This window comes from Ambystoma mexicanum, chromosome 2p, assembly GCF_040938575.1.
Source record: "Ambystoma mexicanum isolate Mex_15411 chromosome 2p, UKY_AmexF1_1, whole genome shotgun sequence".
NCBI classification, from domain to species: domain Eukaryota; kingdom Metazoa; phylum Chordata; class Amphibia; order Caudata; family Ambystomatidae; genus Ambystoma; species Ambystoma mexicanum.
In genome coordinates this window covers 967103987-967129399 of record NC_090923.1, presented here as the reverse complement: position 1 = coordinate 967129399, position 25413 = coordinate 967103987, and the positions used below count along the sequence as shown (strand labels likewise).

The 25413-nt window shown below is 48.7% G+C and overlaps 1 protein-coding gene across 4 annotated transcripts in view; it reads left to right on the top strand.

Moving 5' to 3' along the window:
* SLC25A45 (solute carrier family 25 member 45) overlaps positions 1 to 25413 on the top strand; it is a 308119-nt gene that overhangs the window by 231100 nt on the left and 51606 nt on the right. For all 4 annotated transcript variants that reach the window (XM_069644766.1, XM_069644764.1, XM_069644767.1 and 1 more), the window contains one exon: positions 11321 to 11392. In XM_069644766.1, the coding sequence (XP_069500867.1) occupies positions 11321 to 11392 (72 nt within the window). The remainder of the gene's footprint in view (positions 1 to 11320; positions 11393 to 25413) is intronic.

Genomic DNA, 25413 nt, shown 5'->3' with positions numbered 1-25413 from the left:
AGTAATAGTCCAACGAATAACATATCCAGAGTTAGCCAATCGAACTGTACATTTACTTTCCATAATCCCAGTTGGACAATCCACGTATGCTCCCTGTTAAATGATACCAATATGCTCTTAGATTGAGTAGCCCAGTGTACCCCTAGTTTAACAAACCCAATGTGTTTTATTTCTGCTCACTACATCCCAGCACAGTTGGAGGTTGACAGTCGCTGTACACTTTCAGTTGACAAACGCAGAGCACACTCAGGTACCACTCAGAGAGGGGTCAAGGGGAAATAGAGAGGTATTATGAAGCAAGACAAGGCAGGACAACACGTTATTTACCATCCATGTGGCTGCTTCTTCACAAGGTGTAATATTACAGCCTCAGCGCCGCTGTGACTCTCTTTTCCTCACTGTCTCTCCTCTTCAACCGTGCGTCCCTTCCTTCCAACTGCCCTGTCACACTGTTCGAAGTATAGCAAAGAGTGCAGAGACACCGGGCAGCAGGAACGCGATGCCTGATTTTACCTGGGTGTAGGTGGCTAGGAAATGCTCTCTAGGCATTCCATGAGTGTGTGTGTGAGTGAGTGAGTGTCTGCTGTGCATGAGTGTGTGTATCTCAGGAGGATAGCTCAGGGGCAACACACTCGTCTTGGAAGCAGCATAGGTTTGATCCCCGGGTCGGCGCTTAGAAACCTCTGGGTATTAAGTGCGTTCTAAATAACCAATTACAATGTATATCTTTTGCATTTGCCTGTGAACAGGTACATGGTCAATTTTATGTTCCATTCATAATGCACACGGCTGTAGTGCATTACAAGAGGCACATGAAAGATTTTTTAAAACACATTTATTGGGATTAAAAAGGTATATCCCAAGTAGTAAATTCCTTTGTAAAATGAAGGAAGTGACAAAGTGCAGAGAATGGCCAGCACCAGTCTATGTCAAGGTCAGTACCCTGAGTAAAAGTCCAAGGTCCCCCATCATCATGATCTGGTTTATCCCAGTTACAGATGACAGCTGATGTCTTCTTGGGTGAGGCTTCATGTCGTTGTCATTGTAGCCCCCTACCAAGGGCACTGTGACATGTGCACGTGTGTTCTCTGAGCCGACGAGTGTTCTTTAGCATTGTTGATGGGCTTGCCAGTTCGACCAGATTTAAAGTATGGCTCCCACATGATTTAACACTGGTAGATCTATGTTCAGTCTTAATGGTATTCCTACTGTCAGTCGTTTGCCCCAGGACCGCCACGTTCTTAACTGTCTTTGACATGGTATTGGAGTCACTAGGCCTCACTGGCTCCACCGTAAGCTTTTGTCCTTCTGTCTTGCCCGTTGCTGGGTTGCCTTTCTGAAACTTATTGTCCACCATATGCTTTTGCCCTGCTGATGGCACTCTTTATATTGCTCTCGTCGAATGAATCTTCTCACACCTTGATTTACCTTCCTCCTTCCTCCTGATCTTTCCACCTAACACCCTGTGCTCTCCCTCCTCTCCTCCTTCCTCACCCCTGCTCTCTTCTGCTCACATTCCTTCTGGTCTTTTCCTCCCAGTATGCCTCCTTTTCCTGTGCTCTTCTCCTTCCTTTACCCAGCTGGCCAATTTCCGCACTCTTGGACTGTCTCCAAATTCCCACACTGACTCAAAGAGCCCAACTCATTTGAAAATTGTACACCGGAGACGTCTAGGTTCACCCAGGGAACCTAGGAGAGCTGATTGAATGAGTGTGCAGATTGGTCTGGAGTGATCGGGCAGTATGCAACCTGGGTGTTGGTTATGACACCTACATGAAAATGGGCAGCCTGCAGCTCTACTAACCAAGGATATACAATAACAGGTTACTACTATCTTGGAATCAGGCAACAACATCATGTCGGCGTCCTGCTCCTGCCCTCTGTGTCTCCGTGCCTGGCACATGTTTCTCTCTAGTGCTGTGTCAGTCGTTCGTGGTTTAAGCCACCTCAACGCCTCCCTGGATTTTGGGAAATATGCAGCTTGTGGACATGTATCGCGTAATTCTCCTCTTTACTGTTTCAAGATCTAAAGTGCAATTGGGATATATGTTTGCACATGTCTTCAGTTTTTTGAAGGAGCACTGTACCTCCTCACAGATAGTTGACTTGTGACTCCCAAACCCAGTGTACCCCCACTTTGCACCATACGAGTATATATATAATTTTATAACGCAGCTATGTTTCCAGTTGATCAAATCAGACTATGTAATCAGTTGAACAATTCCAGTGTGTGTAGCCATTTTGCACAAATAACCTGGTATAAGTACTCATTCTGTACTGAAAATAAAAGTGTATTCCCAATTTGCACAAAGACAATGTATTTCCAGCTTGTTCTGCAACAGTCTTTAGTTCGACAATCCAAGGACCCCCAAATACTTCCAATAAACTGCCCTTTCGACAACGCAGTCGCTTCCCATTTGCAATTCCAGTGTATGCCTTGTCAGCACTGTCTAAGATTAGCAATCCCAATATGCTGTCTAACTGTTACGCTCACCTGGACCCCACAGGGGTGTCGATCGGACCCGGACAGCTGCGGTCTCCGTCAACGTGATGCGTAGTGCAGAGAAGACTGTCTGGACTGGCCCGCCTAGTCTTGTCTGCTGGACCTGAAGAAGTATTTTCCTGCAAGTGGAGACAGGGATTAGCCACCTGTGGGTTTTAGTGATGGCCTCCCAAATGTTCTCGCTCTCCCCCACTAATCACGGGCGTGTAGATACCAGTTACTTCACTGGTTTGAAGGCGTTGGGAGAGTTCCGGTAAGCATTGACTCTGAAGTCCCAGGCGGGATTGGTAAGTATCAAGTTCAAAGAGTTCAATGTGCCCGATGTTCACTCTTGTCCCCTTCCTTCCTTAAATTGCAACTGAGTTCGTGAGAAGAAGGTCTCGTAGCTGCTGCTGGCGTTCAGGTAAGAGTCTGTGTTACCCAACGCTGTCCGGTAACTATTGCATGCGTTAACGTGTTGTTTTTCTCCCTCTTTACAGATGCGGCATATGAAGATATGGAGAATAGTACGGCCGGTGGTAAATCAGGTAAGTCTATGGTGGTAAGAGTTATTTGTTGATTCCCTTGGCTCACCTTGTTATTCTTGTGCCCCTAGGTGCCGGAGTACGGCGAAGAAATGATGGAGACAGTGCCGGATCGAAAGATGCTGTGAGAACTGGTGAGTATGGCACCGTGCTGGAGCTGGCGAAGCGACGCGTGCAGGACTGATGTACTTTCCAGGTCGGGAGATGAAATGGATCCGGAATCAGGTGAGGAATTTGAAATAAGTTTGTTTTCTAACCTTGTCCTTTTCTTCCTCTTTATTCTAGGAGCTGTGGATTCGAAGCGGGCGTGGCAGAAGACTGGATGCTGGCTGTAGGCACGCAGGCGTGGCAGAAGACTGGATGCTGGCTGCAGGCACGGTGAGAGTCACGCTGCTGGATGCAGAATAACACGAAGCATGTGCTGCTGTTCGGGCGTGGTTTAAATAGCCTCCAAAGTAGTCCCAGGAAAGAAGTTCCCCATGGACAACACCCGAGTAAAAAATAGTCCCTGTAGTAAAATAGTCCCATCCAGGCCACACATTGGCTTGGATTTATTTGCAGCATGGTCTGCATGAGGTAAGTAATGTCTATGAGCCTGGCGCCTATGGCGCCAGGACTGATTTTTATTATGAGCCTGGTGCCTACGGCGCCAGGACCGAACCCAGACAGCCCCTAGCTGTGGCTGCTGGGGTTTTGTAAATGTCTGGATGCCTCCTCCTGGGGCTGATGGGCTTGATCCGGATGCCCGGGGGTAGGCATCAGGACAGCACTCCCCTCCTAAAGTTGTTCTTCCCCTTGGCCCTGGTTTGTCTGGGAAGTTCCGATGGAATTTCTTCACCAACCGAGGTGCATGAACGTGGTCACTAGGCTCCCATGACCTTTCCTGTGGTCCGTAACCTTTCCAGTCGATTAAATAAAAAAGTCTTGATTTAACCCACTTAGAGTCCAGGATATTCTTTACCTCGAATTCAGGTTCTCCATCTATTAGGATGGGGTCAGGTGGTTTGGCAAGTCTTGTCCCGGGTTGAACTGGTTTCAGAAGTGAAACATGAAAGACAGGATGGATCTGCATATTAGAGGGTAATTCCAACTTGATGGCCACTGGGTTAATAATGGCCTTAATAGTGTAAGGTCCCAAATACCTAGGATTAAAAGTCTGAGTTCCTTTTAGAGGTATGTGTTTTGTAGCCAGCCAAACTTGATCCCCAATCTGATATCGTGGAGCATCGCTTCTATGTTGATCAGCATTTTCTTATATTTCTCTTTCGCTTGTTTCAAATGTTCTGTTGCCTCCTTAAAGGCTTGTGTAATAGTATAGTGTAAATGACTAACTGCAGGCATTTCTAAGTGCTGAGGCGAATCGAGTTCTGAGGTTTATGGGTGATGTCCGTATATGGTATAGAAGGGGCTTTGTCCGGTTCCAGAATGTACTGAGTTATTGTATGCATATTCGGAAATCCATAAAATATCCTTCCAATTCCTTTCGGTCTGGTGCAGCATGCAACGTAGGTACTGTTCAAGGGTCTGGTTGGTCCTCTCCGTCTGACCATCGGTCTGGGGATGGTGACTGGTTGATAACCTCACGTCGATTTGCGCCAATTGACAACATTTCTTCCAAAATTGTGAAATGAATTGACTGCCTCGGTCAGAGACCAATACGGAAGGAAATCTGTGTATTCGAACAATGTTTTCGAGGAACTCCTTGGCCAAAATTGAAGCGGAAGGTAATCCTTTTAAAGGAATAAAGTGGGCCATCTTGGAAAAAAGATCCACAATAACTGGATTTTGTTAAATCCATTACATGGAGGTACATTTGTAATAAAATCTAAAGACTAGGTGTGCCATTGTGTAGGTGGAATATCCAAAGGTTGTAAAAGGCCAGCAGGCTTTTTCTTCTGGCTTTTGTTTTGGGCGCAAATGCCACAAGACATCACAAATGACTTTACGTCTTTTCACCAAGTGGGCCACCAGAACTGTCTCTTAATTTTCGCTTCAGTTTTGCGATACCTGGGTGCCCTTCCATCAGGGTGTCATGGTAATTGGAGATGACTAGTTCTTGTATTTCCTTGTGTGGTAGAAATAGTCGTCCTTGATAGTAAGGTAGGTCATTGACGACTGAGTAGTCCGGGCCTTTCTTTACCCAGTCCTGCGGTGTTGCTGGATCGAAGAGTTGTTGGATTTTTGAATGAATATCTTCTAGTGTCTGTAGAGTAGTTATGCCAAGAATTCTTTGCTCGGGAATTATTGGCACCTGTTCCGGGTTTGCATATGCTTCTCCCATCCCTATTTGGCATAAGGCATCTGCTTTGCCATTTTTGCAGCCTGCTTGATAAGTGATCACGAAATCGAATTCGGCAAAGAACAATGCCCATCGAAGTTGTTGCGATGATTGGGCTTTGGCTGTTTTTAAATACTGCCGGTTCCAGTGATCAGTGATTACGGTAATGGTATGCCTGGCACCAAGAAGGTAGTGCCGCCAAGCCTTAAAGGCGGATTTGATAGCTAATAGCTCTTTATCGGTAATCGCATAGTTTAACTCAGGTGCTGAGAACTTTCTGGACCAAAACGCTACTGGGTGAAGTTGACCGGTTTCAGGATCCTTCTGGGACAGGACAGCTCCCATGGCTAAACTGGATGCATCAGTTTCTACTATGTATGGAAGCTGGCGTGGATGCTTTAAGACAGGTGCTGATGTGAATTTCGCTTTCAGCTCTTGGAAGGCCTTTTCAGCCTCTTCGGTTCACAAGAAGCGTTTGTTTTTTCGAAAAAGTGCTGTGAAGGGGTGTACAACATGGGAGAAGTCCGGAATGAATCTGCGGTAGAAATTAGCAAATCCGAGCATGCTTTGTACCCCTTTGACTGAACTGGGTGATGGCCATTTGAGAATTGCGTCCACCTTTCGAGAGTCCATTCGGACTCCCTTTGGAGTCAGGATAAATCCAAGAAATTCAACTTCCGTAGCATGAAAAACAAATTTTTCCAATTTTGCATATAACTTGTGCTGGCGTAGTTTCTCAAGAACTGCACACACGTGCTTAACATGGTCTGATTCTGAGGAGGAGTACACTAGAATATCATCTATGTATACGACGACACAGACGTCAATGAGTTCACGAAGGACATCGTTCATAAAATACTGGAAGGCTGCTGGTGCATTGCACAACCCGAAGGGCATCACCTGTTATTCGAATAATCCGTACTTGGCGCAAAAAGCAGTCTTCCATTCGTCGCCTTTCTTGACACGTACCAGATGATATGCCCCTCGGAGATCTAACTTAGTGTAGATACAAGCGTCCTTTACTTGGTCTAGTAATTCGGGGATCAGAGGCAATGGGTATCGTTTTTTTACCGTAATCTGATTTAATGCACGTTCTAAGGTCACCTTCCTTTTTTGGCACGAAGAATAAAGCTGAGGATGCAGGAGACTTGGAATGACGAATAAAGCCATTAGCAAGGTATTGGTCCAAGTATTCCCGTAGGTGAAGATTTTCAGGTTCCTTGAGGGCATAGAGTCTACTGCATGGGGGTTGTGCACCGGGTAGGAGGTTGATTTGACAATCGTATGATCTTTGAGGAGGTAATGTAATGGCCTGTTCTTTTTGAAAAACATCCTGAAATTCTTGGTATTCCTGAGGTAACTGCACGATTGGGTTAACGACTGTAGCCAGGCCTTTGTTCAAAGTTTTCTCCGGGTAACAGGTGTGTTCACAATCCGGGAAGGTTATTCTCTTCTCTCGCCATTCTATACAAGGATTATGTGTTTCCAACCATGGCATCCCCAGTATTATCTGGAAATGTGGGGCTTTGATTAGATCAAACACAATAGTCTCTCGATGCCCATCTTGACTCAACAGTATCATCTCTGTAGTGGAATGAGTTACAGGCCCCGAGGCAATCTCAGTTCCATCAACTCTGGTGATGACATCCGAAGTGGTCTTTTTGCAAAGAGGTAGATTCATCCTTGACACCAATTTATGGTCCATATAGTTTCCTACGGCCCCGCCATCTATGTATGCCCTTACTGCGTGCATACGTGATGGCTGCCTGGGATCAAGTAGGACCATTGGGGTAATCAGATGCGAGGTCTGAGTGTCCTTCTTTAAGCTCGGCAAGCGGACCTCTATGCTTGTTGGGCGTCGTCGTTTCCCGAATCAGGCTCTATGTGGCTTTTATCAGCAACTCCTACCACCTTCCTGGGTGGTTTTGTAGGGCAATCCCGTAGAAAATGTCCTGAGGTTCCACAGTACAGACACAACTGCATCTGTCGTCTTCTTTCTCTTTCCTTTTGAGTTAAGGGTCCTTTAACTCCCCCGATCTGCATAGGTTCAGATGCATCTGTTCCTTTGGGGGCAACGTTGGGTTTAACCAATACCCGATTCTCAAACTTAGCTCGATCAGTCTTTCGGTTCTGAAGTCGGTGGTCTAGCTGGACCACTAAGTCTGTAAATTCTGTGCAATCCTGAGGTGGGTTCACAACTTGAGCCAAGACGTCTTTGAGTTCTCCCCGAAGTCCACGATGAAACAATGTAATTCATTTTTCCTCCGGCCACCCGGTTTCTACCACCAACCTATTGAAGGTTGCAATATAGGTTAGCAGATCCTGGTTACCCTGTCGTAAGGATAAAAGTTCGTTGTCCAGGGCTTGACCCTGTGAGTGTCTGGCGAATAGTTTTTCCATGCTCCTTTGAAAACTCTGAAAATCCCGGAGAAGAGGATCATCCTGGTTGACTAACGGAATGGACCAATCCGCTGCGCTGCCACTAAGATATGACAATACAAAGGCTACTTTGGATTGGTCATTTGGAAAGGCTCCCGGTCTGCATAAAGTGTAAGCGGCATTGGTTCATAAACACGGCGAACCTTTTGGGGTCCCCAGCAAAGCGTTCGGATGGAGCTAACGGAATATTTCCTGGTAAAACCACTTGCACAGGATTGCTTGATGAAACGGGGGTTGGGTTTCCCCCATGTCCAGGTAGGGGCGTTTGCCCAGCTTGGTTTTGCAGTAGTCATCTAGCTAGATCAACAGTGCGCTCCTTTGAGACAATCAGTTCTCTCCTGAGGGCATTAGTCTCTTGGCGAGCGGCATGTACTTCCGCCCTAAGTTCCCCCAATAATTGGGCCAGTTGGTTGGTTTCCGAGGTTTCCATAACACCCGGGTGGGTATTTTTAGAAAGGCTTTGTGTTCTGTTACGCTCACCTGGACCCCACTGGGGTGTCGATCGGACCCGGACAGCTGTGGTCTCCGTCAACGTGATGCGTAGTGCAGAGATGACTGTCTGGACTGGCCCACCTAGTCTTGTCTGCTGGACCCGAAGAAGTATTTTCCTGCAAGTGGAAACAGGGATTAGCCACCTGCGGGTTTTAGTGATGGCCTCCCAACTGTTCTCGCTCTCCCCCACTAATCACCTCCGATATCCCCTTGGTAACTTCACCTTATGTTTGTAAAAGATGAGCTCTCCATCCTGGTATCTAGGGCCGCATAGATACCAGTTACTTCACTGGTTTGAAGGCGTTGGGAGAGATCCGGTAAGCATTGACTCTGAAGTCCCAGGCGGGATTGGTAAGTTTCAAGTTCAAAGAGTTCAATGTGCCCGATGTTCACTCTTGTCCCCTTCCTTCCTTAAGTTGCAACTGAGTTCGTGAGAAGAAGGTCTCGTAGCTGCTGCTGGTAGTAATATAATACAGGGATTCAGGTAAGAGTCTGTGTTACCCAACGCTGTCCAGTAACTATTGCATGCGTTAACGTGTTGTTTTTCTCCCTCTTTACAGATGCGGCATATGAAGATATGGAGAATAATACGGCCGGTGTTAAATCAGGTAAGTCTATGGTGGTAAGAGGTATTTGTTGATTCCCTTGGCTCACCTTGTTATTCTTGTGCCCCTAGGTGCCGGAGTACGGCGAAGAAATGATGGAGATAGTGCCGGATCGAAAGATGTTGTGAGAACTGTTGAGTATGGTGCCGTGCTGGAGCTGGCGAAGCGACGCGTGCAGGACTGATGTACTTTCCAGGTCGGGAGATGAAATGAATCCGGAATCAGGTGAGGAATTTGAAATAAGTTTGTTTTCTAACCTTGTCCTTTTCTTCCTCTTTATTCTAGGAGCTCCGGATTCGAAGCGGGCGTGGCAGAAGACTGGATGCTGGCTGTAGGCACGCGGGCGTGGCAGAAGACTGGATGCTGGCTGCAGGCACGGTGAGAGTCACGCTGCTGGATGCAGAATAACACGAAGCATGTGCTGCTGTTCGGGCGTGGTTTAAATACCCTCCAAAGTAGTCCCAGGAAAGAAGTTCCCCAGGACCACACCCGAGTAAAATATAGTCCCTGTAGTAAAATAGTCCCTTCCAGGCCTCATGTTGGCTTGGATTTATTTGCAGCATGGTCTGCATGAGGTAAGTAATGTCTATGAGCCTGGCGCCTATGGCGCCAGGACTGATTTTTATTATGAGCCTGGTGCCTACAGCGCCAGGACCGAACCCAAACAGCCGCTAGCTGCGGCTGCTGGGGTTTTTGTAAATGTCTGGATGCCTGCTCCCGGGGCTGATGGGCTTGATCCGGATGCCCGGGGGTAGGCATCATGACACTAATATTGCCATCTTTTACAATGCCAGTATGTCCCTAGTTTGGCACCCTAGAATATTCCCAGTTTAACAACCTAAGTGTGCTCCAAATTGGACTAAACCAGCATACTGCCCATTCGTCTTGCATTGTTTACTCGCTCTGAAAAATCAAGACTATTCCCAGTTTACACAATTCTAGTACACTCCCAGTCTAACCGCCCAGTGCATTCCAAATTTGTGAATACCAGTACACTCCCGGTGGGCACAAAACATTATTTTTTAGATGGCTAATCCCAAAACATTCCCAATATTTAAAACCCTGTTAACTGCACAGTTTGACAATCCCAGTAACATCTTACTTCAACTATTACAGCTGGCATCTAGTTTTACTCACCAGGTTTCCTTTCAGTTTGCTGAATCCAAGTAAATTTCATTTTCACAATCTCAGCCTTTCCTATTTTGGCCTGTAGTCCAGTATAAACAAATTCAATATATGTTCTTATGCACAATACTAGTATACTCCCAATTTGAATAATTCCAGTAAACGTTTTATAGTTGTAAACGTGGACTAAAAACAGCTCTGTTTTGATTGATTCTCCAATATTCTGAACCCCTGACATTGTTACTGGTCCAACTGTAGTTGTGGGTTTCTTGTTGTTTGCAATGTCAAGTGCTATTATGCCTACAGGCCTTTTGTCTAGCGCTATAGACATAAAATAAATAAATGTTCCCGGTTTGACCATCCCAGCACCTTGCACGTTTGTCTAACTAGAGTGTATTCAGTTTGACAATCCCAGAGTATTTCAATTCTTTAGAAATGCCCAAAATCTCACAGTTTGACAACATTATTGCACTCTACATTTTCACAATCCCCGTATTTTACCAGTTTGGCAGGTCTGGCACACTCCTAGTTTGACAACTTCAGTGCACTTCACATTTGAATAATCTCACTATAACCCAGTTTGACATTTTCAGTTTTCCAAACTCCATCATAATCTCAGTTTGACCATACCAGTATATTCGCAAATGCACAAACCCAGATTATTGAAAGTGTACACAATCACAGTGTTTTTTTCTTTTTTCAAAATGTATCTGCACATTTTGGAAAGACCCAGCTCGGCAAGCCCTCTACCCCAGACTCTGATTTGACAACATACACTTAGTTTGCCTTATTTTAGTTTGACAGCCCCAGTATTAGCAGCCTGGCATTATGTTTACAATGTTATAATCCCTCAATCAGTAAATTGTTAGTTTGAAAAGGTCCACTAAATTCCCAGGTATAAAATCCCAGTATTATATTACTACTTAGCCACACTTCAATATATGCATTGTTTGACAATGTTAGTATATGCCCAGTGTGTACAATCATAGTATATTCCCATTGGAATATCTCCAATATACGGCAGCAAACAAGCCCAAACCAGTTCCAAATATGACAGAGGAGCAAGGTGCCATTGGAGAATGGGGATGCAACTCAACCACGTCCCTAGTCCTCATAGAGCCCAGCGGCAAGCCGTGTGCTTATGTTACTGGAACATGGCTCCCAAATACAGAGGGGAAGCATAAGGTGACGACGGGTATGGTGTTGACTCCGGAAATGTGCCTTGACATGTAATCAATTCGCCCCAAGCATTGTCCTTCCCATTACGTCCTACTTCATGTCCTGGTCATTTAATGTGTCTCTTTCACATGCCAGCATCTTCTGTGCTCACCGCTTGTTTTCTGTTCTTGTGCAGGTGCGATGGCAAACACAGTCTAAATATCGAGGCATTTTTGACTGCATCGCCAAGACCTACCAGGGAGAGACGGTAAGTAAACTATTCTATTAATACTTCGGTAATATGAGCTTACGAATAAGACGTTGAGCATGGTCAGTCCACTTGGTATTACTTTAAGGTGTGAGCCAATTTCACATACATCTTGGAAGAGCAAAAAGGGCCTGCTGTGACCAGGGTTAACTTAAAGGTTGTACATTGACAAGATTCAAGTGCCTTGCAAAATCAAATGTTGCCCTGTTGCCATTACTACTTGTGAAGAGAGGGTCGCTGGAATGCCCCTCTGGGCCCCCATAAGCATGACGGCCCAAAGAGCCAGAAATGCATGATGCCAGTCACTGTTTGGCCAGCCCACAGTAGGGCCAGTGACATCTACATATGCAAACAGATATTCTCTCAGACAACCATTCTAACCTTATCCAGCCGACGTCTTCCTGGATGTAGGTGCCTCAACATTGTTTATGGATGCAGGGGCCTCACTGGACCTGATCGACTAATGACAAATATCTAGCAGTGCCGACGTCATTAGAGACACCACGCAATAATGACGTTAGTCTTGAAGCAAACTCGCATTCCTTCACGAAGTTACACGGACACACACGTGCACACACGAAGAACATGGTTACACAGTTCTGTAGATAGAGGACAGATATATATACATACAGTTGAAAGCCTTTATTATTTTCTCTCATTAGCCAAATGCAGAAACGCAAGAAAAGCAAGAGATGCAGAGTGGGAAGTGGAGCAGTTCCCAGTGAATCAGACATAAAATGATACATGTGTTGTTTTACAACGTTGCAACCTACAGGCTCTTTCTAAAGCAAAGTGGTTATTCCTGTAGCAACAATGGGGACACATAGGGCCTCTCATTACGAGGTTGGAGGTAGACATGGTGCTATTAGCGCCATGGCTGCCTCCAAACTTGTTCCGACTCCGCCCCGGTGAATGGAGCAATTACCTGTACATTCCAACGGATGGCGGGACCGGTAATTTCCCATTCACCAGGGCCCTTCCCCATTCCCATTGAGCCCCAATAGGGCTCAATGGGAATGGGGAAGGCGCTAATAACGGTACCGCAAATTGCAGTACTGTTATTAGCTCTAGAGTCCCTTTGCGGGTCCCGTCCTTAACGCCTGGAAAAACCAGGCGTTAAGGGAGGACCCGCAAAGGGAACTCGTAGTAGGGCGGTAATCCCTTACCGCCCACCTCGTAATGAGGCCCATAGTCTTTCTCATCACCTTGAGAAGGTACACGGAGCACTGAGAACATAGCTGGGTTTCAGGCCTGGGTAGACCCACTCCAGCCAACCAATGAAGACAGTTCCAGGGGTGGATGGCAAAGGGCAAGGGCCAGTGGTAATCTTTCAACAATGTAATATATAGCTTCTGGGGAAGGCTCAGGCAAAGCCATCTGACATGAGAGGGCCTGTCAGCTAACATCTGCAGGTGCCGGCTATAGGCCATACCACCCCAACCACCCAATGGTGCATGCTCTTAGGTTTTTGGGGAAGAGCCCTGACTTGTGACGTCAGACCTCAACAAAAGTCCCTGACACGGGCTCAGGAGCTGTGAGTGCTGGAGATCTTGTCATTTCCTGTATGATCCCTGTCTGTAATGGAAAACAAAGGACAGTTTTAACTTGCCCATGGCTGTGTCCTCCATCTGTATACCGGGGGAGGGTTTGTTGGGCCCTGCGTACTCGGAACAGTGAATGTGTAGTGTGACCCCCGGTCCTCTCAGGTATACCTAAACAATACTTGATATTGGGATGTTTGGCAGGGAGCGCTGATGAGCAGAATACTAAGCCTACAGTCAAACGTACTTCAATGTGGCATGTTGACTCCTGATAGAGAAAGTTGAGCATTAATGCCATTAATATTTTTCTCTTAAGAAACAGTTCAAGAAACAGAAGAAATACATATCATGATTTTGATAGAATGCATTGAGAGGGACTCCCAAATGAAGCACAGCAGTGTCCCCAGGACTTGGTCCAAATCAAGTTTAACATTTCCCCTCAAAAAGAATACTCAAACTGTGCTGTAGCACTCACAAAGTCCATTGAGGGAGCCAAGGGTTAGGGCTCGTAGGGGAGCATAATTGCGCTTACCCATGCACTTTCTACCACCAGCCCGCACTTTTATTTATTGTCTGTATTTATTTTACTGTTATCCTACGTCCTGCACTACCCCTTCCCCGCTCCCCAGCACTTGCGCGATCTCAATGTCACCTGGCATAGTAGGATTGTTGTCTCTGTCTTCCCTCTGTCTCACCTCCCTTGCCTCGTCGCGCCTTGAAACACTTGTGTATAGGCGCGTTATAAATGCCATATCATATTGTAACTAAACATTGAAACAAACAAAAAAAAGTCTGCCAATTTAGCATTTCCTCAGCTTGGTCCTCGAACTATCATGAACATGATCAGGCTCGCATGTGTCAAATAGAGCAGAAACCATGTTTATTTGCCACCCATAAAACACGAAAGGGCCTCACACCACTTTCTCATTCTAAAACTCTAAAAAAGATCTGGAAGTTTTCATGTCAGTAAACACAAATACCTCCCCCTTGCGAACCACGTCACGCTTAGTTGGGAAATGAATTGATGCAACAAGGTCCCTCTTTGTGGGTTCGATGCAGGCCCCCGTCATTTCTCTCCCACTCCAATCTGGGAACAGGGGAATCCATTGAGTTCCTCACCAAATGTCCTCCTTTTTTAATGTAGCTTGATGCAAACACTGCCAAGTTCCAAGGTCTCTTTCCTGGCTGTTATCTTCATCCTAGTGTGCTTCTTCTGTGTCACCGCCCCCCAGATCCTGCTGATGCCACACTGCCCGACATTCCATGTCGCTACCCTCAAATCACTTGACGTCATGGTTGAGGCCAGCACTTCTAATCATGGTTGAGGCCAGCTACTCTAGTCTCTTCCGACCTCAGCCTGAGTCACTCAAATTATAAGCCGCTTTCAGTATCTCAAAGTGAAAGATGCTATATTGGAATCTCCCATTGTGGAGGGGAGCTGCTCTGCCAGAGTTTAGTTGGTCAGCTCCCTCCATTTTCTGAAAGGAATGGTGCTTGTGGGTATCCCCCACCCTGATGGCCCAGCTAAAATCACTGGCAATTTCAGGCCACCATCAACGGTGTGTGCATGGCTGTCCCAGTGATGGAGTGACACCTCAGTCTGCCATTTTTGATTGCCCTATAAACGTCCTGTGCCTTATCAAAACATGGTTAGACTCAAAGGCTGCAAGAAGTGTTTTCACTGCAAATGTTTCCCAACATTTAGATTAATATGGAAGGTCTGAGGCAGGTAGGACATTCTCGCTCCCTGAAGGGTCTGTTTTAGGTTTTATTTGAACAGTGAAGATACACTGGTACCTTTTAACTATTCCTGGGTGATGGAAGCTTTTGGGGCAGGCTAGGATTTTGTTTGGATGTGGGATTAACGATTGAATAGGGTCGGGATGTTTAATATCTTGCCAAAAAAGCGATCGTTCGGAAGACAAATTAGCCTTCTTCACTTCTAAATGGCTGTGTACTGAAAATCCCTGTCGCTTTTAGCCCAATAATTTAGTTAATCATCAGTGCCACTGTTCGAATCGGGCGTTCTCGCTCTTCCAAAAAGCTGGGCATCTGTTGTATGATATGTGTGACTCGCTCCAGTATGGGTATGGTGGTCGGGGGATACATTCACATGTACTCTACTTACTGATAGTGCCGGGTCCTCCGACTCCTCGCCTCAGCCTTCTGGTGCTTGCGGTGTGTTCCTCCTTCTCTCCTGCCATCCAGGGTCTATGGCTGCTGCAGCGTCCTTTTCGACCTGATCAGGACACTTTCCCAAGGGCGCCCACGCCCTACTCGATGAACAGATGCCAACGCACTAGGCCACGGGTGGGTAACCCGCCAACATATCTGTAGTAAAACCACTGAGGTTAACTCTGTATCTTTGGACATTCTGACACAGTCATCCTTTAGTTTCCTTGAGGCAGGGAAAACCCTCTTAGAGTTAGGGCGAGATAGGTCTTTCTCCAACCCTCTTTTTACTTTAATAAAAGTCTTTGCCAACCATCACAATGCCCTTGTGTCTGAGTCTTATTCCTGGTTCCTTACACATTGTTCATTCCCACCTCCACACACATACACGCACAATCACTGGATGCCATCTTCCCCACAGGCTAAAGCATTCAACACAAAGGCTCCCAAGGGAAACCTGGCAAAGGGCTTTCTATTATTCACCATACCTCATGGACATACACCCTCGAGGAGCACACCCCACATGTCTCCATGGAAGTTCTCACTTGCCACTTCCCACGTCCCCATGCTTGGACTGCTGCCTTCAACCTGAAATCCCCACCACACCAAACCAACAAGTGATTTTTTGATGAAGTCACAGGCCTGGTCATAACAGCATCTGTCAAAAACATATCTTACATCTTCCTCAGAGACATCAACCTGCCTGAGACACAAGCCACCAAGAAAACCAGAGAGACTCTACATGAACTGCTCGGCATGATGGGCATTAAGCAACTCATCACAGAACCAAGTCACACTAGACTTAGTATTCACCACCTCCCCAGCCATTGTGTGTTTCCTCCACTACCTTTGCGCTGGACAGATTTTGCATCCATACCCCTTCTGCTCCACTACACACATCTGCCCCATCTGTGCCAACCCAAACTGCCCAAGACACTGCACAGCTCTTTTAAGAGGTTTCTCATGGATGCACTGGAAGGAAATCTTATTACCTTAACCACTGCATCCCACCCCTGGGCAAATGTCAATGCACAGCTCAGTGCACTAAACTACCATAAATGAGACTACCAAAAGCTATGGACCACTCAAACTTTGAGTGAACATATATAAGTCCTCCAAACATTGGCAAACCCAAGAACTCATCGACACAAGTCCACCATCTGCAGAAAAGAAAGGACCGGGAGAAAATCCCACAAACTAGAAGACCTTACCACCATGAGAACTCTCTCATCCGCAAGCAGTACACTCACCCACCGAGCCAAAGCAAACTACCACACAACAACCATCATGAAAGCATCCACAACAGCATACTGCTCTTTCAAGCCTTGAAGCACTGCATCGACCCGCATCCATACCCTGCAATACCACAGTGCACTGACAGGTGCAACACCAGCAATGGCCTTTTCATAGACAAGTTATACATAAGGCAATGCATTGACAGCATCAAACATACCACATACACCTCACCAATACCAGTCTTCAACATATAAAGATGGATAGAATACAGGACAATTGCTCCAGAAGCGCTGGACAGCACTCTTTCAGTGCTCACACCCACCAACTTCAAACACAACATCCACCCTTCTTCCTTTGTGAAAGTCATGAAAGGTGAAGCACTGACACCACTTCTCAATGTCATCAACGCGTTCCTGCACCAAAGCATCTTCTCAAATACACTGAAAATGGGATAAACCATCCTACTGCCGAAGAATCCCTCATTTGACTCAAGTGACTTGGCCAACTATCACCCCATCGTCTACCCTTCCTCAGCAAAGAGATTGAGAAAAACATCACAATCCAGTTGCATGAAATAATCTCTCAGCACAATCTCTTACAGGAAGGCAAACCTTGTTTCTGACCATAAGGAAGCACAGAGACTGCCTCAATTCATGTTATTGGTGACACTCTACACATCTTGGACAGAGGTGACCCCTGCTTACTCTTCCTACCCGACCTCTCTGGTGCATTCAATACCATTGATAATGTAGCCTTCCTAACATCCTCACCTTGTGCATGGGCTTTGATAAACCATTCCTACAGTGGTTAGCCTCGTACCTTTCCAACACAGACAAACTCATCCACCTGGGCCCAAACAGATCCTAGTGCCACCTGGTAACCTGCAGAGTTCCACAAGGCATCATCCTGACCCTGTTAACCATCAAACTCTACATGGAACCTCTGTAGGAACTCCTCGCCTATGCCGACACCAAGATACGCCAATATGTATATTACACACAGTTTTATCTGAAGGTCAATTGCATCGATAACATCCAGCAATGCAACACTGTCTGTCCCTCATCAAAGCCTGGATGTCAAGCACCAACCTGAAACTCACCTTGACCCTAGCAGAACTGTAGGAAATGGTGGGCTAGTGTGTATACATGAACTAATCTACACTAGCCATCCACCTCCAATTTTCCTTTTGGCATTTTTGGAACATACATTTCTGGACTTCCACAATTGAAGTTTGGTTGGAAATTGAGTTTCTTCTCCTTTGTTTGTTGATATTCTATCTTTTTTTTTGAAAATATATTTTTATTGACATTTTACAGGTTATTACTGTGAACATTGCACCAAGAAGAAAACAGTATTACATTTATTGAAAGCGTACCCACCAATAACCCTTTTCTCCCCCCCCCGCCCCCCTAGCCGATTAATCAAAATAGAATCTGGATTTAACACCCCGTAGCACAATGCACAGTCCCAGAGCACAGGCGATGGATATTTTTTGCACACTTGCCCTTGGGCTCAACCCATTGGGACCCCCTTGTGGGGGGGAGAGAACATGTCCCGATTAATGGGTGCCCTTGGAGACCCCGACTTTACAGTTTCACAGTGTCTAAAGGACAGAACCGGGCCCACCATAAAAATTAGACCCCTCATGTACTGCGTTCGTATTTTTCAAAAAATGGGAGCCAGAGTTCTCCGATATTGGTTTTGGATTCATCAAGAACGTGCGTAAGGAATTCCATGTCATAAATCGCTCTGACCTTGATGACCCATTCCTTTTCCTGTGGCATGTTTGGGTTTTTCCACTTTTGGGCCAGGCAACACCTGGCTGCCACAAGCATGACCTGGAGCATGTGGCCCTGAGTGTCCTCCTGGTCGTCCCCAACACCAATCCCAAAGAGGAGCAGCCAGGGACAGAGGGGTCTGTCTATCCCATCCACCCCCCTGATCCAGGATAAGACCTCTCCCCAATACATCTGTACCCTGGGGCACGACCACCACATGTGTATGTAGTCTCCGGTGGTGTTTCGGCATTTCCAGCAGTGTGGGTCGTAACCTGGGAGCATTCTGGATAGTCTCTGGGGGGGATAGTGCCACCTATGTAAGACCTTTAATGCCTGGTGTCTGTATTGGAGGGACGTGGTTGAGCGATGGGCTCGGATACACATCTTGGTCCATCTCCTATCGTCTATTGCCATGCCAAGGTCTCTTTCCCATTGCGTTCGTGCTGGGGGGGGGTCCCTTGGTATTGAAAACAAGAGGAGTCTGTACAACCGAGCAATCACCCCCTTGGAGCCCCGAGTAGAGATGATCTCTTTCTCAAAATCCGTAAGGTCCCTCCTAAGAGTGTCCCCCCACGAGGGTTCTGAGAGAACTCCCTTAAGCTGGAGGTAGCGGAACGGTGACAACTTGCCCAGACCCAGAGCCTCCTCAAGGTCAGGAAGGGGCATGAAGGATCCCCCCACCCATAGATGGCAGGCCCTGACCAAGCCCGCCTCGTACCAACTCTGGTATGCTGCTGGTTCCGCTATTTTGGCCAGGAATGGTGGCGCCCAAATGCAACTTAGCGGGGAGGGCCAGGTCGTAAGCCACCTGAAATAGCTCCCCTCCTTCCAGACCGACCAGAGAACCCCCAGCACTGGGTGTTCATGTACCCTCCTGGGGATGCGTGTTCTTGGGACCCATAACTGCTCGTCAATCGTGACTGGGGCAAGAAGTCTATTGTCCAGAGCCACCCACTGTTTCTCCGTCCCAGGATTAAAATGGTCAACCAGAATCCTTAGCTGTGATGCCCTGTAATACGCATCGAAATCGGGAAACCCCACTCCTCCATCCTCCTTCGGTCTTGTCAAGACATCGTAGGAGATTCTATGTTTCTTTCCCGCCCAAAGGAATCTAAGCAATACCCGCCTCATTGAGTCGAAAAAGGGCTTCGGCACTTGGGTGGGGAGCATCTGGAAGAGAAATAGAAACTTGGGGAGTATTACCATCTTAATCAGGTTGAGCCGTGCCATCCACGAGAACCCCGCCGCCGCCCACCTCTCAATATCTCTCTTAACAGCCGTCCATAGTGGGGTAAAATTGCGCGCGAAGAGGTCACCCGGGGAGGATGGGATTTGGATTCCCAGGTATCGGAACCCCTCTCTCTGCATTTGGAAGGGGAGACTTTCCACATACTGTACTTCTGTTTCCGGGAGCTGACCCCCCACGAAGGCCACTGACTTGTCTAGGTTAACTTTATACCCCGAGAGGTTACCATAGCGCGTCAGGGCCTGTAGTACATGAGGGATCGTCTGTGACGGCTTGGTAACATACAAAAGGACATCATCTGCGAACAGACTAATCTTGCAATGGGAGCCGCCCAATTGGACCCCTTTGATGTTTTCGTTGTTACGTATAGAGATTGCCCAGGGTTCCATAACTAGGGCGTATATCAAGGGGGATAGTGGGCATCCTTGTCTTGTACCTCGCCCCAGGGGGAAAGACCCTGACTTCGTCCCATTAGCTACCACCCTAGCTGTTGGGGAAGAGTACAGTGCCGCCATCCAGCCCAACCACCTTTGGCCCATTCCCACCGCAGACAAGACCTCTCCCATGAATTCCCAGCTCACCCTATCGAAGGCCTTCTCTGCGTCTAGGGATAGGAGCAAAGCTCCCTCGTTCCGGATCTCCCTTGAGTACAGCACGTGGAGAGTTTTACGCATGCTGTCTGAGGCCTGTCTGTTAAGTATGAAACCCGCCTGGTCGGGGTGAACCAGTCGGGGAAGGCACTTTTCTAGGCGAGATGCCAGAATTCTAGTGAATATCTTTGCGTCGAGGTTTAAGAGGGAAATGGGTCTGTAGGAGCCACACTCCCTCGGGTCCTTTCCCGGCTTTGGGATAACCGTGATGAGGGCCTGGAGGAAGGAGGGTGGGAGCGTCTCCTCGTTTCGGATTTGGTTAAAGAGTTTGGCTAGGGGTTCCACCAGCGAAGATGAGAATTGCTTGTAAAAATCGGCTGTGTAGCCGTCTCCCCCCGGGGCCTTACCCACCCTCAGCCTCTTGATGGCCGCCTCTACCTCGTCAATAGTTATGTCCGACTCTAGCGCCTGTAGTTCCGCCTCCCTCAAGCGTGGCGGGGGGTATTCCTCTAGATATGCCCGTATCTCCTCTGGTGATGTTCCCCCTTGTTTTGTATATAGTTCCTTATAGTAGTCTGCGAAGGAGCCCACTACCTCTGCTTTGTTGTTGAGCATGGAGCCCTCCCGGTCCTTAATGGGGCCCACCCTTCTCTCCAGTCTACATCCCCTGGATCTACGAGCCAACAGCGTTCCCACCCTGTCCCCCCTCTCATAGTACCTCTGCCTTGTGTATCTCAGCTTCTTTACCACCTCTCCTATGAGAGCCGTGTGTAGGGCCTGTCGTTTCTCGCTCATTTCCACTAAGATGGATTCCCTGTCCGTCCCCGCCTGATTGAGTCTACCCCGCAAGGTTCCAAGGTCCGCCCGTATCCTGGCTTCGACGAGCCCTCTTTCCCGTTTACGTCTGGCTCCTTCTGCTATGAGGAGGCCACGGAAGGTGGCCTTTGCTGCCTCCCACACCGTTGGCATGCCTGTTTCCCCATTATCATTTGTTTCAAAGTATGCCGCCATTTCACCTTTTAGGAAGTCCCTAAAGACTGGGTCTCTAAGAAGCACATCATTGCACCTCCAGTGAGTTGATCGGGGGGAGATGGGGAGAAACCAGCTCGCCACTAGGAGCTCGTGATCGGACCAGGTTATTGCCTCGACACGCGGGTCCGTGGCCACTCCGCCTCCCTCCTTGGATGTCAGAAGCAGGTCGATTCTGGTGTATGTGTAGTGTGGGGGGGAGAAAAATGTATAGCCTCCCGGTTCTGGATGTGTTACCCGCCAAACATCTTCCCAGTAGTGTTCCCTCAGGAGAGTCTGGAATGAAATATTATCTTTGGATATTGCCTTGGGTCCAACCCCTCGGGCCGTCCACCAGTCTAGTTTGGGGTCCATTACGAGATTGAAGTCACCTCCGAGGATCATGGCCCCCTCCGCCCATTCATCGATTACTCCCATTATTTGGGTTAGGAACCTAATCTGGCCAGAATTGGGTGCGTAGAGGGTAGCCAGAGTGATACGTTCGCCTTCATGAGTGCCCTTGATTGCCAGGAACCGCCCCCCAAAACCCCTCTTGGTTTCGGTATTGGAGAGGTGGAACGTTTTATTGAGGAGGATCCCTACCCCCTCCTTCTTCGAACTTCTGTGTGAGGCCCAGTAATTGGATCCAATGTCCCTTCCCCTTATGGGTGATTCCTTGCCCTGTCTGTAGTGAGTTTCTTGGAGGAAGAGTACCGTTAGTTGTTGCTTGCGAAACATGTTGCTCGTCAGGGATCTCTTGTTCTGAGAGTTAAGGCCCTTGACATTGAGTGTGCCTATCTTTCCCTCAACCATTGTCGTATGGAGAGGCCACCTCTGTTTGTCCTGTGTCGCTGAGTTGCCCTGTGGACTGTGTCCGTATTGTAAACCCTAGTTTGATTCGGCTATTACCCCCTTCCTCCCCCTGTGTTCCCCACCCCTCTACCCCCACCCATTCCACCCCTCCCGCCCCTTCCCCCCATTCCCTTTTCCCTTTCATTGTAAGGCGTCCGTCCACGCCCCCCAACTAATGTCGGGGTTGGTCAACGAACCACCAAGGACTCTTACCCCAGCCCCGGGTATTTCTTATATTAGGGATCCCCATCTTTTGTTCTTCCCTATATATCGACCCCATCCGTCACCTCAGTGGAGGTGATCAACACTGGAGCCCGAGAGCCCCTCGGCCCCCACACCCACCCCCAGGTCCAAACTCAACCCCACACCGGGAAAAACACAACCAAACCATTAACCTTGCATCAAACTGCTTCCCGCCCTCCAACCCGGCGGTCCAAACTCGCGCCAACGTGGCGCCTGGCCTTGGCTTTATGAGGCCAGGCCTCATTTTCCAGCTCTATCAAAGCCTAAAACATAGGAGCATCAGTAGGGTTCCTCGACCCCCGAAAGAGTGGTATAGTCATGAGTTCGGAAGGACCTCAGCGGACGCTGATGGGTGTCTTGTTTTCTGGAATTTACGAGTACCCTTGACCTTAGACTTGCCGCTAAGCTTTCCCGGACCGGCCGGGCCTCTGGGGAGATCTTGGGTGTCACCCACTCTGCCGCCCGAGGGAGCGGGCATGTCACCAAGGAGGTCATCTGTGGCCCTCTGAATGTCCTCCTCCGAGACCAGATGGTACTTCTCTCCCTGCCATTCAAACGATAGGCGAAAGGGGTGGCCCCAGCGGTATCTGACCCCCTTCCCTTGTAGCCATCTTGTGAGGGTGCCACATTTCTTCCTCATTAGTAGGGTGAGAGCTGAGAGGTCCTGAAATATGGACACCCTAGAGTCCCCGTATTGGATATTGCCTAGGTTTTTTGCCTTTTCCAGGATCCTGGCTTTGTCCTTGTAGTGATGCAGTCTAGCCAGCACTGAGCGCGGGCCCCTGCCTCCTCCGCCCGCCCGGTGGACCCTATCAAACTTGATCTCGCCTCCAGCACTCTCGCCCAGGGCAATCCTTATGATATCCAGTACTTTACCCTCCAGGCCTTGTATGGTCTCGCCCTCTGATTCCACCAGCCCAAAAATGCGTAGGTTGTTCCTCCTTTCTCTATTTTCCATGTCGTCCACTTTAAACCGGAGTTCCTCCTCGCGCCGTTGCATGTCCTGGAACCTGACCTCCATTTGGGTCTCGAGGAGGGTTGTGGAGAGCTGGTTATTTTCGACCCCCTCCATCCGGTCCTCGAGGGTGGTAACTTTGGTGGTAAGGTCCGCCAATTTGGCCCCCATGTCAGTTCTCATCCCACGTATCTCCTCTAGGATTATCTGGATATTGTTTTGTATAGCCCCCAGGTCGGGGGGGGGGGGTAGAGGAGCCCCCTGCCGCCATTCCACCTCCAGAAGCCACAAATTGGTATTTGGCGAGGGTCTCCCTCCAGCTCATGGGGGGGGGGGGGGCTCCGGTGGGCTGTATTCGGTGTGGCCTGTCCAGCCCACAATCTTGATCTTGGAGTGCAGCGTATAGTTAACGACCCCAGAGGTGAGACAGGTAGGCACCTGGTGGGCGAATGTCCCCCCGATGACGATCCCAAGCGATGGGCGCAGCCAGGCCGAGGTTTCCGTGTATGGTACGTTGCCCAGTCGAGAGTCCGGGGGTCTGGTATCGGTGGGGCCCTCTGGCGTGCCCCCGGTGCCCTCTCCTCCCGCGTCGTGCTCCAGTGGGGTGATCGTGAAGGGAATGGTCCGATTGACCTCTCGCCAATAGTCCTTGGTCCCTTATGTTCCTCCGTGTGTCGGCCCCCCGGGGGGATCCACTGTAGCAGGAGCCGCCCCAGGCCCCATTCAAGGTTAGAGAGAGGGGGGGGGGGCCGCGCCCCTGCGTCGGCCTCCCGAATCCGTGGGGGAGTCTGGGGTCGCTATTCCGCCTCGGGCCCCGGGCGTCTTCCGGGGAGGAAGGTGTGGTGGGGGGGGGGAGGCGCGCTCCTGCGTCGCCCCTCCGGGCCCGTACGTGTGCCGAGGGCGCTCTCGCCTCAAGCCCCGCTTGTCCCCGAGGGGGGAAGAGTCAAAGCCGGGGGGATTCACTGTGGCAGGAGCCGCCCCAGGCCCCGTTCAAGGTTAGAGAGAGGGGGGGCCTCCCGAGTCCGTGGGGGAGTCTGGGTCGCTATCCTGCTCCGGGGAGGAAGGTGAGGCGGGGGGGGGGGTGCGCTCCTCCGGGCCCGCAAGTGCGCCGAGGGCGCTCTCACCTCTCGCGCCGGGCCGACGCGCTGCTCTGTGGGTCCGGGCTTCAGGTCGTTTCCTCGTTCGGCCGCCGGTCCCGCGTGTGGTCTCCGCCTTAGCCTCTGCGCACTCTGTGCGCATCTGATCTCTCCTTCTCCTGGTCCTGCGCGCCCGCCGCGGCCCTCAGCCGTGCTCCGCTCCGCTCCAGAGTGTGGGGGGAAGGGCCGATGGATCCCCCGGGCGGCCGAACTCGATGAAGCCTGCACGGCCGAGGGTCGGAGTTGGACCCAGCTGGGGGGCGAGGGCTCCCACAGTCTCGTGGGGGGGTCTCAAGGAGGGTGGGGGCCCCACTCTTCTTCACTGCCAACGATAACCCGGGGCTGGGTACGGAGCTCTCTGCTCAGGCAGCCATGTTGCCTGCGCCCCCTGGTGGCCTCCGATATTCTATCTTTACTGTGATTTAGGGTTCAGATGATGTTGTTGAGCCTACCTTAAAATAATATTGTTAAATGTTTTGTAAAAAGTCTTGTAAAATGTTGTCGAGGCTTTTGCATAAAAGATTGTTTTATGTTTTATATTAAATGCCGAAAAGCATTTTTGAAATCTCTATTTAGAGCCTATGTTCAATCAAGTGATAAAACTGAATGAAATTATTTTGGCAATGACATTAATTGTGTCATTATATACATACAAGATGTTATTTTGAACAGATAGACAAAATTAGGACACCATCTGGAATTACGGACTAGCCCACCCAGAAAGCAGTGATCCCCATTTTTTCTTTTTCTTTTTCAGAGAAAATGAGGTGTGTATAGGTAATGGATATACCACATCACCCTTAGACTATATCCTGTGGGGACAACTTTTGTTGGGTTTTGTCCCTCATCAAAGCCTGGATGTCAAGCACCAACCTGAAACTCAACCTACAAAGATCAACTGAATTATCCAAGGAAACACCACCAAGTATGCCCAAGTCCAGGATTAGCTGACTGACATAAGGCTCGATGAAATCACACCTCAACTCTAAAACAGTGCAAAACCTCCCACCTTTACTCCCGGCTGTGACCTTTAATTCAAAACACGTATCACTATGAAGACCCAAGCAGCATGGAGCCAGCTTTCGCTCCTCAACAAGGTCAAGCCTTTCATCCCTGCCCCGAATTTCACAACAATTGTCCAAACTTTGGTCATCTCCCACCTGTACGGTGCCAACCCCCTATTCACAGGACACCCAGATGCCACCATGGTAACTCTGACAGCTGTCCAGCATGCTGTAGCACAATTTATCACAGGACTAAGAAC